At 49.2% G+C, this 12,686-nt stretch overlaps 1 protein-coding gene across 6 annotated transcripts; it reads left to right on the top strand.

The window, feature by feature from the left end:
• The first annotated feature begins 1,646 nt into the window (after positions 1-1,646).
• Positions 1,647-11,481, top strand: RAB9B (RAB9B, member RAS oncogene family). Of its 6 annotated transcripts, none has more exons than XM_054040600.1 (4): positions 1,662-1,776; positions 4,803-4,872; positions 5,572-5,667; positions 6,924-11,481. In XM_054040600.1, the coding sequence occupies exon 4, from the start codon at positions 6,960-6,962 to the stop codon at positions 7,563-7,565; it is 606 nt and encodes a 201-aa protein (XP_053896575.1). In that variant the 5' UTR covers positions 1,662-1,776; positions 4,803-4,872; positions 5,572-5,667; positions 6,924-6,959; the 3' UTR covers positions 7,566-11,481. The 6 variants fall into 6 exon arrangements, with proteins under 6 accessions (XP_053896572.1, XP_053896575.1, XP_053896576.1 ...); XM_054040598.1 differs by lacking the exon at positions 5,572-5,667 and adding an exon at positions 3,607-3,712 and having other exon boundaries at positions 1,663-1,776; XM_054040599.1 differs by lacking the exon at positions 5,572-5,667 and adding an exon at positions 3,607-3,712 and having other exon boundaries at positions 1,696-1,737.
• The last annotated feature ends 1,205 nt before the right edge of the window (positions 11,482-12,686 follow it).

The following is a 12,686-nucleotide window of genomic DNA, read 5'->3' as shown; positions in this document are numbered from 1 at the left end:
CCACAGGCTGACTGTGTGTTGTGTGAAGAAATACGTCCTTTTGTTTGTTTTAAACAGATTGCCTTTTAATTTCATTGTGTGACTGCTGGTTCTTGAGCTATGTGAACGAGTAAACAACACTTCCTTATTCACTTTCTCCACAGCAGTCATGATTTTATAGACCTCCATCATATCTCCCCCCCGCCCCCAGATGCCTCTTTTCTAAGATGAACAGTCCCAGTCTTTTTAATCTCTCCTCATACGGAAGCCATTCCATCCCCCTAATCATTTTTGTTGCTCTTCTCTGTACTTTTTCCAATTCTAATATATCTTTTGAGATGGGGTGGCCAGAACTGGATGCAGTATTCAATGTGTGGGCATGCCATGGATTTATATAATGGCACTATGATATTTACTGTCTTACTATCTATCCCTTTCCTCATGGTTCCTACCATTTTGTTAGCTTTTTTGACTGATGCTGCACATTGAGCAGATATTTTCAGAGAACTATCCATGAGGACTCCAAGATCTCTTTCTTGAGTGGTAACAGCTAATTTAGATCCCATCATTTTGTATGTATAGTTGGGATTATGTTTTCCAATCTTCATTACTTTGCATTTATCAACATTAAATTTCATCTGCCATTTTGTTGCCCAGTCACCCAGTTTTGTGAGATCCCTTTGTAGTTCTCTGTAGTCAGCTTTGGACATAACTATGTTGAGCAATTTTGCAACATCTGCAAACTTTGCCACCTCACTGTTTATCCCTTTTTCCAGATCATTTATGAATATGTTGAACCTCATTGGTCCCAATACCAATCCTTGGGGGACCCTGCTATTTACATTTTTATGCTGTGAAAACAGACCATTTATTCTGACCCTTTATTTCCTGTCTTTTAACCAGTTACTGATCCATGAGGGGACCTTCCCTCTTATCCCATTACAACTTACTTTGCTTAAGTGCCTTTGCTGAGGGACCTTGTCAAAGGCTTTCTGAAAGTCCAAATACACGATTTCCACTGGATCCCCTTGGCCACATGGTTGTTGAGCCCCTCAAAGAATTCTACTAGATTGGTGAGGCATGATTTCCCTTTACAAAAGCTATGTTGTCTCTTCCCCAACATATCGTGTTCACCTATGTGTCTGACAATTCTGTTACTATAGTTTCAACCAATTTGCCTGGTACTCAAGTTAAGCTTACCAGTCTGTAATTGCCAGGATCACCTCTGGAGCCTTTTTAAAAAATCCACCATCCTGACTTTTTTGGCACAGTGGGCATTTGTCCCGTTTGCTCTTGCCAATTTCATCAGTTGGCAACAGCAAAAAGGACCAAAGCTTACTCTTGCCAAAAAAATGGGGTGCAGAGGAGTGTGTGATGGGCTGAATGGCGATGACAGCCCCGTGTGTGTGTGTGTGGGGGGGGGCTCAAGCGAGCAGCGACCCCAACCCCAGTCTTGGGCACAGCGATGGGGGAGGGGGGCTCGGGCTAGCCCCACGCGGTGCCCCGTGTGCCCTTTGGACGAGGGGGGAGGAGAGGGAGAGGAAAAGCAGAGCGTGGCAGGGGTGAGGGGCGGGGTCAAAGGGGACAGGTAGCTCCTAACCCCGCCCCCCAGGCTCCACGGGTGGTGGTGCGCGCGGCGCGTGCCCGGGAGGGGGCAAACCCGCCTGTAGCCGGCCGGCGGGCGCATGCGTGGTGGTGGGCAGGGCGGGGTACCACACCGGGCTGGCCGGCGGCTGCCCTCGCCCGTCCCCGGCTCAGGTAGGAGGCGGTGGGGACGGGCGCGGCGGCGGTTCTGCGGTAAGGGGCGCGCGGGCCGGGTCGGTGCTGCTGCCGCCGCCTTCGCGCGGCCCGGGGATGGGTCCCGGGGTCACCAACCCCCCGCTGATCCCCTCCCAGCACCCACCACCTGCGCCTGGCTCTGCCCCCCGGGGCCCCCAGCGCCCCTCCCCCCCCCGCCTCTCAGCCCGCCGTCCCCTCCTGGCGCCCATCCCGGGTCCCCAGCGCCCCTCACTGACCCGCCTTGCCGGGGCCCCTACAACCCCTCCACTGCACCCATCCCTAGCCACCCCCAAGCGCCCCCCTTCACCTGGCACAGCACCCCAGGCCCCCTGTCAGTGCCCCTGGGACCCCTGCCATGGTCCTCCCACCCAGCCCAGCAACCCGGTGGGCCCTAAAAACACAGCCCCTTTCCCCTTCCCGGGCCCAGCAGCCTGGGGGCCCCCTATTGACTTACCTCCGCAGCCCTCTAGGGCCTAGCACTCCCCAAGCCCCTTGCCCTGCTTTCCACCAACCCAGCACCTCTGGGGCACCCAACAAGCCACCTCCTCAGAACCTTCTGCCCCCAGCCCAGCACCCTTGGGGGCCCCCCCACCTTCCCCAGCAAGGCCCAACTGATCTAGCACCTCTGCCCCCTCCCCTAATGCCTAGACCCACCTGGCCCAGCACCCCTTGCACCTCCCCCACTCTGCTCCTCTGTGCCCTCCTGTGGCCTGCCCTCTCTAGTGCACACCCTGCCTCCTATGACCCAGCTTCCCAGCACCATTGGGTCTCCTACCTGGCATAGCAGCCCTCAGCCTCTTCCTCTCCCCCCCTCCCGGGGGGGCTCAGCACCCTCTCCTCCGCCCAATATAGCACCTCCCGGACTGTTCCCAGCACCCCCCACTCAGCACAGTACCCCTGGATGTCCCTCACCTTGCTTCCTTTCTGCCCCACACCTGGGCCTCATTACCCTCCACCCCGTCCTCCTGGGGTCCAGCACCCCTTAGGCATCTCCCCACACTGCCCCCACCCCAGGGGCTCATTACCTTCTGGGCACCCCCCTCACTGCCCTGCCTGGCACCCTCTGAGGATCCTGTGCTTTGCCCCCCTGCTTCCTGCTTAGTCCTGGGACCTGTGGACATCAATCCCCCTGTCCTCAGGCAGGTTCTGGCACTGTCCTTGTTGCCTGGGCAGAGATGGGAGAATGTCCCCCATCCATAGGCCCATGAGGCCCAGTACTGCTGCAGTGCTATTGCCCTGTGTGTTGAGGCGGTCGTGGTGATGTTACAGGGAGCCGGCGAGAATTGAGTCTCCCATGTTGGAGCATAACCCAGGTGCTGGGGTCTGAGCATTAATTCCCATCTCCCTCTTACAGTGATAGAAAGCTGGACACATTCATTACAAAGCCTTTTTTGCTTTCTTCTGAAGCTGCTAATGGATCTAGGGAGAGACTTACTAAATTAGATGTAGCCTAAACACAGACCTTCAGCTGTACCGTACCTGTGCCTTAGTTATAGACAAGTGCTAGTGACCTGCATTAAGGAAACTTACTCTTTTCTTTCAGAGCATCATCCATCGTACATTCAGTCACATATGATATTAAGAGTCCATTGATAGTTTATAAAGGGTTAAATTATTAATATTGGTTAGAAGCATGTTACAGACATGAGTTGTATGTATTATAGATGGTTATAAGCATATCAGTAGATGTCATAGCTGTAAGTCATGTTTATAAGCAACCTATTTACCTGTTGGACTCTATAGCGATCTATACCAATTGATCAATTATTTATTAAAACACCGACCCATCAGTCACTAGCTAATCCTAGATAGGATATTAATATAATGTCTGACTGCTCCTTCCACCAGAGGTGTTTGCAGCAACATATGCAGAACTGGGTAAAGTGCTCTTGAAGTCAAGCCGCTTTTGACAAGGGATTTAGAGAGGAGGATCAGAGGGTTTCAGCTGTCAGTGGTGAGTGGGAAGCTTTCCTTGGTCATCTGGCATAGGGAAGCTGTGCTGTGTTTTTGGGTTTGTTTTTTTTGCAGAATTTAAGCTTTCATTAAAAAAAATCTGGGCTCTTTAGAGATACTTCTAGAAGGTTACCTTTGCAACCAATGTAACCCATGCAGTGCTGTTGTCCTGACTAGGCAGACAGGCTGCTCAGTACTCTTACTTAGGTCTTTGCTGAGTAGCAGTGAAGCAAAATGAACAAGACATTGGTCAGTTTCACTTTGCCTGCAGCAGAGAAACTGGGGTCAATTCAGTTTCATTCAGTTGGTATGTAGAAGAGCTCTGTACGGCAGAGTAACTTCTCTTGGGGCAGAAAGTCAAAACCAACCAACCAAATAAACAAAAAAACAATGTAAAACAGAGGCTGCTGGAGTGTAGAGAGAAGTGGAGGCCTTCCCTTCCTAAATGATAAGTCAGGAGCTTCTGGGATTGGGATGGAACAAGCTATTTCTCCCTCTAAGTACCCAGAAGGGGGTGGGAGTGCTGGTTTTAAATTAATCTGCCATTTACTTGCCAAAGGCTGATATGAACAATGAGGTCCCCAAGCAGAGTCCAGGGACTCTTGGTAGGAATTCTAGGAGCTGAGGTTGGCAGGGAGCTCAACTTTTAGCAGAGCATTCCCCTGGTCCTCATAGTGAAGGGCCCTCAGTTTTCATATCTGCCTCATGCTAACAGGCTTAGTCCTTTGGCTAGTAGGTTTTGGGTACATTTTCAAGCCCTTGATCGTATTTTGGAGTGTGTGGATTGGTTGTCCAGCCAAATCCTTATTTATTGACTTCCCAGAGCGTCAGCTCTATCTGTCCTGAGGGAAGAGTCTTTGGGACAGGGTTACAAACACTGCAGAACTTGTTGCTCATTTGCCTTTGCCCTTCTGCCAGCTCTCCTTAGCTTTACCCTTTTCCAGTATGATGGCGAAAAAACTAGTGTCTAGGTCAGAAATGAAGAAAATTCTGTTATTGTCCTTTGCTCCGATTCAGAATGACAAATGAATGCAGATGCAGCGGACTGAGCGTAGCTGTGGATAACTCATTAACTGTTCTTTGTTTTTTAGTGAATGTAACGATCGCGAAAGGTGACAGCTTGACAATCCTGGAGACTGAAGTCATTTATCACTAGAACAGGTACATTAGACAGCAGCAGCAATATAGACCTCCCTCTCTCCTCTGTTGTGTCTCAACGCTGATTTGTAGAACGTCTCTAGGGGAGAGAGGGCAGTTCAGTCCTTGGCCTTTCTGCAGAAGATGCAAACATGTGAACCTGTTGTGCTGGTAGTTCTTGCACGTGGTCACCTGTTCATTAGGAACTAGGCTGAGCCTCGCAAGGTCACTTTTCACAAGGCCACAGCATATCATATTGACGTGGAACTCTTTAATAGGCAGATTATCATGTGATTCGAATAGAATTGTTTGTTTGTTAGGTGTTGCAAAAGCATAAAGAAAATCCCTTCTCTGAAGAGCCTACTCTTAAAATTGATCACTTTTTTATGCTATATCAAGAGTTCTGTATAACTGTTTTAAAAACAGCCTTAAAAAGAGGAAGTACAGTAAAAACACTACTCACACTCAGTTGGAGAAGTACCAAGCTCCGCATGTGAGTCTCCTTTGCAGGAAAAAAAGCTTTGCAAACAGAAAATAGCACAAAAACAGGAGCTCTGTGATTGAGAAATGCCTTCAAAGCCCTATAGGGAACTCTCCAGAAAGAAAACACACAATCTTACAGCTTAATGTGAGTCAGTTAGCTTATCTAAAGCACTCCAGGGAAACTAAAAACCACTCCTCTTATACTAACATCATCTCTTTTTGACCTTAACCACCAAACAGTTTAGCAAGTCAGAGACATGAAATCCAGCCTACCTGAAACTTCTGAGCTAAAGGTTGAATCATGGACATAGAGTACTTTGTGACAAAGATGAGGAGGTGACAGAGGCTTACTTTATTCAGTTTTTTTCCTGCCAAACCCTAAAAGTTGGAGCATCACACTTCAATTTTTCTGAAATTCCCTAAATTAAGGGGACCCAGAGCAAGATCACAATACATTTGTGAAATCTTATAATAAATGCCAAGTATCTCTTAAAATTTTTGGGAAAACAGTGTCTGAATCGCAGTTCCATAGTGTCAGGGAGAAAGGTAAATGAAAAATTCTCATCCATTTGTGGTGTGGGTACTGTGTGAATCAACTTGTGAGTAAATCCCCTTTACCACTTTCTCCCCGTACCACCTGCCTTTGATTTTGACATGCCTTAGCTCCATTGACTGCAAAAGTTGGAGGTGGTTGGATCTTCTTCATGGAGCTGTGCTGCACTCCTGTAAAATCAGTAGTCTGTCCTTTCCTCTTGGGGTGTATTTCTCACACTACCCAAATGCAAGGCACAATGTGTGATAAAGACCTACAGTGAGGTCACAGAACTTAAAATGCTGTGTGATTCCTTCTTTTAGGGTATGTCTATACTTACTTCCTGGTCTGGATGTAAGCGATCGATCTTCTGGGATCGATTTATCGCGTCTTGTCTAGACGTGGTAAATCGATCCCGGAAGTGCTTGCCGACGCCGGTACTCCAGCTCAGCGAGAGGAGTACGCGGCATCGACGGGGGAGCCTGCCTGTCGCATCTGGACCCGCGGTAAGTTCGGACTAAGGTACTTCGAATTCAGATACGTTATTAACGTAGCTGAATTTGCGTACCTTAGTCCGAAGTGGGGGGTTAGTGTGGACCAGGCCTTAGTGTAAATAACTTTCTGTACCCTCCATTGCATGGGTTTTTATTTCTGAAATGAAACGGGACCATTCCTCAGGATGGAACAGTTCAGGTATGTCTTAGGGCTTGTCTACACTTGAAATGCCTCAGCGATACAGCTGCATGGCTGTAGTGCTTCAGTATAGATGTTAACTACATTAACAGGAGGGGTTCTCACATTGATGTAGGTAATCCACCTCCCTGAGAGGTGGTAGCTAGGTCGATGGAAGAATGTTTACACTTGGGGTTAGGGACAGAAATTCTTTTCTTCTTCAGCTCCAGTGATTCTGGTTATAGGGACAAGTAGCTGTTCAGTCAATCATACACTTCTGTAACTCAGCTTATTAGCTGAAATTTTTGTTCCTGTGCAGAGAAATTAATTGTTGGATCAACTATACTTTATTCAAGGAGCTGTTTGTTCTGTTTTTTTAAATCTGTAGGTTGTCCTACTCCTGCACTCCTTCTGTGTTGCTGCAATGACTGGAAAGTCCCTGCTCTTAAAGGTCATTCTCCTGGGGGACGGTGGAGTTGGGAAAAGTTCCCTCATGAACCGTTATGTCACCAACAAGTTTGACTCACAGGCTTTCCACACCATAGGGGTGGAGTTCTTAAACCGCGATTTGGAAGTGGATGGACGTTTTGTGACCCTCCAGATTTGGGACACAGCAGGACAGGAGCGTTTCAAGAGCCTGCGAACCCCCTTTTACAGAGGAGCAGACTGCTGCCTGCTGACCTTTAGTGTAGATGACCGCCAGAGCTTCGAGAACCTGGGCAACTGGCAGAAGGAGTTTGTCTATTATGCAGATGTGAAGGACCCTGGCCACTTTCCATTTGTGGTCCTGGGCAACAAGATAGACAAACTTGAGAGGCAGGTGACCACAGAAGAGGCCCAAGCATGGTGTTTAGAAAATGGGAATTACCCTTACCTGGAAACCAGTGCCAAGGATGACACCAATGTGGCAGTGGCCTTTGAGGAAGCTGTGCGGCAGGTGCTGGCTGTGGAGGAGCAGCTGGAGCATTGCATGTTGGGGCACACCATTGACCTGCACAGCAGTTCCAAATCAGGATCTTCATGTTGTTAGGAGTCACCTAGGGATTGTACCCAGGACTGATTGTTTAAATAGAACAAGTGCAAATGGCTCTTGGGCATGCTGAGGTATGCAGACAGAAAGGACAATGGGTGGGGTCACTGGCTGTAGGAGTCGCAGCCTTTCTAGCTGTATAACAGTTGGAGTTTATGGGTGTGAAGAAGAGGATTAGGGGAGAGAACTAATTAGGTGCATTTGGAAGTAGTTCTCCCCCCTCCCTTCCTTCTTTCTAACAGATCTAAGGACAGGGTTAATCTGAGAGGGTTGCAAATTATGGTCTGTGCCAAGATCTATTCACAAAATGAGACTTGCGGAGTGCTAGACATTCCCCAAATTATTTTATTAATGAACTGAAAAGTACTAAGCCCACTAACCTCTGCTGCACCTCATGACTGTACACTGCCAAAGTAAGGTTTGATCAGGTTGCTGCAAATAATAAAACCAAATGGGAAGATTTCAACCTGGAATTGGCATAAGGGTGCCAACTATAGGAATGATTGACATAGTTCTGTTGCTTAAATTAATCCCTTGGCATCCTGACGTGCCCTAGTCTTTCTGACGCTCTCAAAAGAAACTTGCAGTGTGGTAGAATGATGCTGTGAGTGCATCACACTGGAAAGTAACAATGTTCCAATCATTTGAAGAACAGGGTATGAGGGAGTGGAGTATGTTTGAATGTTGCAGCCTTCATTCTAGATAGCTGCCTACCTTGGTCAGTTTTCTTCCCATATCTAACTTTGCTCCATATGGATGTTACTTTCCTAGTGTGACTAGCCTCCTCCTAGTTTGTGTACGCCCTTGTTTTTTTCTGAGGCTCAACACTAGATGGAGCTGCTCACCTTTTGGGTGACACTGGGCAAATCCTACCTCACTCATAGTCTCAATGTCTTGCCTGTGAGGAAGGCTTTAGAATGAACATGGAGGACAGTCGACTCTGTGTGAATCTTTCGCGGGTCTCGGTGCCATGTAATTACTAACAGATCATGGCCCCAGCTACAGGCTCCTACACTGTTGATGGACTGAATAACAACTCCTAGAAGTGCAGATGACTGGGCCAGTAAAACCACCCTTTCGTAAGTGTGCTGGTGTAGCGGCCCTGGTTCTGGCTGTGCTTTGTTAGCCCAAGGGTCACTGTCTTAAGCCACTTCAACTCATCTCCTTTAATCTGGATGCTGCAGCTCTGAATCAATTAAATCTGCCCCCTCCTCTGAGCACCCCACATTCCCCCTCCTCCCTCCCGCTCTGATCTTGGTTGGGGATTGCTAAGTGCTTCCCTGCTCTCCACTCGCCCTGCAGCCTCTGCACCCCGCCCCCCACTCCTGCAGCCTCTGTGCCCCTGCTCCACACTGTCCCTGCAGCCTCTGCACCCCCCCGCCCCTGCAGCCTGTGCGCCCCCCGCCTGCCCTGCCCCTGTGCCCCCCTGCAGCCTCTATGCCCCTACCTGCCCTGCTCCTCCTCGCCCTGCAGCCTCTGCACCCCCCGCCTGCCCTGCCCCTGCAGCCTCTATGCCCCTGCCTGCCCTACTCCTCCTCACCCTGCAGCCTCTGCACCCCCATGCCTGTCCTGCCCCTGTGCCCCTTGCCTGCCCTGCTCCTCCTCGCCCTGCAGCCCCTGCACCCCCCCGCCCCTGCAGCCTGTGGGCCCCCGTCTTCCCTGCCCCTGCGTCCCCCTGCCCCTGCAGCCTCTATGCCCCTGCCTGCCCTGCTCCTCCTCGCCCTGCAGCCTGTGCACCCCCACGCCTGCCCTGCTCCCCCGGCAGCCTCTGCCTGGCGGGGGCTTTGGATGCTCAGCGGTGACCGGGGCAGCGTGGGTCCCTGCAGCCCCGGCACACGCCGCACTCCCTGCCCCGCGCCGCAGCCTCCTTCCTGCCGCGTGGGGCTGCAGGAAGGGTCCCTCAGTGGCCGGGGAGTCCCCGCCTGTGAGGGAAGCCCGAGCCGCTGGCTGGGCCCGGCCTCCCCGTGGTCCTGTGGGCTCGGCTGGGGCGTGCGGTCCGCCCGGCCTCCGGGGGCAGCAGCGGCCCCTCTGCCGCCTTCTGTGGCTGCGCCCCCCCCTTCCCCCACCTGAGCTCGCTACAATGTAGCTGGGCGGCTGGGCTGCGCTGCGGACCCGGCGGGTCGTGCTGGGGCCAGGCAGACCCTGGCTTATGCTGCCTCCCTATTTCCCCGGACATGTCCGGCTTTTTGGCAATTCCCCCCGGACGGGGATTTGAGTACCAAAAAGCCGGACGTGTCCGGGGAAATTCAGACGTATGGTAACCCTACCAAAAGGGTGAGGAGTTCAGTGAACTTTCTCTGCATTTACTGCAGTCTTACTGTTCTGGTTGATAGACTTGAGTGGTAGGGAAGCCATTTCAGCTAATTGAATCTTCCTTAGCCAGATGACTGGCTCCAGTCAGTGGGGAAGAGCTCTGGGCTGCCTCAAAATGGCTGAAAATCAAAATTTTGTAGAGAAAACATATTACAAATAAAGCCGGGGCTTTGCTAACCCAGGGCTCCGGCCTGTATGTGGCTACCAGTCTCAAGCTATCCATCTGTAGCATTGGGATCAGTGCTTGCTCGCTACTATGTATTCTGCAGTTTTATGCTCTGTTTGTCAAAGATTATGTTCTGATGACTCTGTCTGTAACTGTAGAGAGGCCTGTCTCGGGGAGAGCTCCCCTGCAGTCATCTCAGTGCTGAGGAGCGCATCCATCATGGGCCCGGTTGATCCCATGTTCCCCTGTGTGAGCCTTGATGGTAAGTCTCTCAGCTCAAATACAGCAGCTTTGTTAACTTTGTCTGCTGGACAATGGAAGTTAGTCTCAGTTGCCTCCAGGCTCCTGCCTTGCAGAGGGAGTGTGTACTTTGCATTAACACAAGATAAGTCTGCCTTCTCTCTGCAGGGCAATAATGTGGAAGTGATGATAGCTGCAAAGGGTGGGGCCTAATTTTAGTGATGTTGAGCACCTGCAACTCCCATCGACCTAAATGGGGCATTGCTTGATGCTTTTGGAAAATCAGACCTATGGTGTTGACAGGGGTGCCCTGCATCTCCCTAGTTACACTTTGCTTATACTATTTTTATTTAGCAATCTTGGATCTCCACGGGCGCCCCCAGAGTTACTAAGGGCCTTGCCTTCATTATAATGGTACTTGATAATTCCAGTGGAAATTCTATAACCCAAACTCTGTCTCCTATAGTCCTGGTTAAAGACTTAGTGTAGACAAATTTGGGAACCATGTTTAAAAGTTATTCTAATTGAGCCGGTTTCTAAGATGATTCAGTATGGATGGGCTAAAAGGTGTTAGAATGTTTATAAATCATAGTGATGGAGCCTAAATGTATTTAGTCCAGCTAGGCCAGATGTTAAGTGAAGCCCCCTTTTTTTTGACCATGCTGCTTTTCCAGCCTAGTTATCGCATGATCTGTCTGAGCATCAACCCTTTCTAGGAAAAAGTACAATTACTGTGAACAAGCTGTGATGTGTGAGGGAGAATGCGCAGCAGTGTATCTTCCTGTACTTTGGGTGCTTGTTGACGCTTATGGCTGAAGCTTGAAAACCTTCACCGTATGTGAACTGTGCATATAGGTTTACTAGCTGTCTGTATAAACCTGGAGTGTGTTAGTGTCTTTTGTTTGTTTTTAACAAACGATATGGTTAATTTTTTTAAAAGCTGTATGTAAACTCCATTTTTAAAAACAAGTACGGTATTTTGTGTATTCATTTAATTTATTTTCAACCAATGCGCGCACAATTCCTGGGAGAGCCAGGATCGTGAATTCTTCATTAAAGGTCTATTGCCAACTGCTTGTCTTGGATGGCCCCTCCTTGACACACTCTGCTGCGATTGCTGCTGGTAAAGAAACTGGGGTTGTAAAACTGATAATTTACCTTGATTTTAACCAATAAAAGATGGATGTATAAAGTGAATTCAGAGCACAGCTGCTTTTTCATCACTAGGCCACTATCCTCAGTTGGTGTAAATCGGCATAGTTCTCGTGAAGTCAATGGAGCTGCTAATTACCACCACCTGAAAGTCTGGTCTGAGATGTGGCAGGGAAATGTAACCAAGGCATCCAAGTGCCCTGTGTGCAATGGGGTTGGTTATTTCTGAATATTTATAATAAGAATCATTGTCTAAGAAAAGCAACTAGGGGAAGTGCAGGGACTCTGATCATGCCCTGCAAACTTGGTCAGATCGAGGCTTGATTGGACATCTTGCCCCATCCTCTTCTTGTGTACCTATATAGCACCCAGGCACAATCTGACCCTACCATGATCAATGAGCATTGACACTACCAGTCTGTTTAAAACATTCATCAGTTGGCAGTTTCAAGCACCAGGGATTTAGCCACAAAGCCAGAAGCCTTGTAAAGCCAGACCACATCTTGGTAGATTGAGTAAATAAACATTTTAATGGCTGAGAGCTCCCGGAAACTCTGCTAGACTTTCTAGTTGACCAGGTTTGCCTACACATGTATTTTCCTGTAGGTTTCTTCTTGTGTCCTGTTACAGAGTCTGATTGCTTATCACCTTGCAAATGGTTTCAGTGGAAATGATGCTGATGCCACAGCCAGAAGAAGGGACTTCATTTTAGGGGCAGAGGAAGCGTTAAAAGTATCCAAAGAGCCTGTTTTCATGCAGGCATCAGAGGATGTGGTAAGAGAAATTCCCAGTAATTGTCAAACTGGAGCACTGCTGTTTCTAAGAAGGTTTTACTATCAATTTCCAACATTTGCCTGAAATATCCACTCTAACTGCATGAATCCAGCATTCTCTCACTTTGACTTTTATTTTAGCTTCCATTGCAACTGTAAGGGCCAACATTATTTATGCATTCTCCTCTAGGCGAACAGTTATAGATAGCTCCCTGCTGCCCTGTGCTGAGTAGGATTCAGCAATGGCATGGGTTAGTGGTTGGAGGAGGGGCTGCTTCCAGCACTCGTGATGGCCTTTGTGGCCTCAGGTAAGTTGCTTGGTGTTCCTGTGCCTATGTTCCCCAAGCTGTAAAATTAGGGAAACGATACTTCAGCCATCTTTGGAAATGGCTGTGAAGTTCTTTGGCTGAAGGCTGTGTGTATAAAGCATTAGTCTCTGTCAACGTTCATACAGAAGGAGGGTGGACAGCAGCTGGA

Source organism: Malaclemys terrapin, chromosome 9, assembly GCF_027887155.1.
Source record: "Malaclemys terrapin pileata isolate rMalTer1 chromosome 9, rMalTer1.hap1, whole genome shotgun sequence".
Lineage (NCBI taxonomy): Eukaryota > Metazoa > Chordata > Testudines > Emydidae > Malaclemys > Malaclemys terrapin.
Note: the sequence above shows the minus strand (reverse complement) of the source record. Positions and strands in the feature narration are given on the sequence as shown.

Coding starts and splice junctions, on each gene's coding strand:
- RAB9B (XM_054040597.1), top strand. CDS start 6,960: ATGACTGGAAAGTCCCTGCTCTTAAAGGTCATTCTCCTGGGGGACGGT.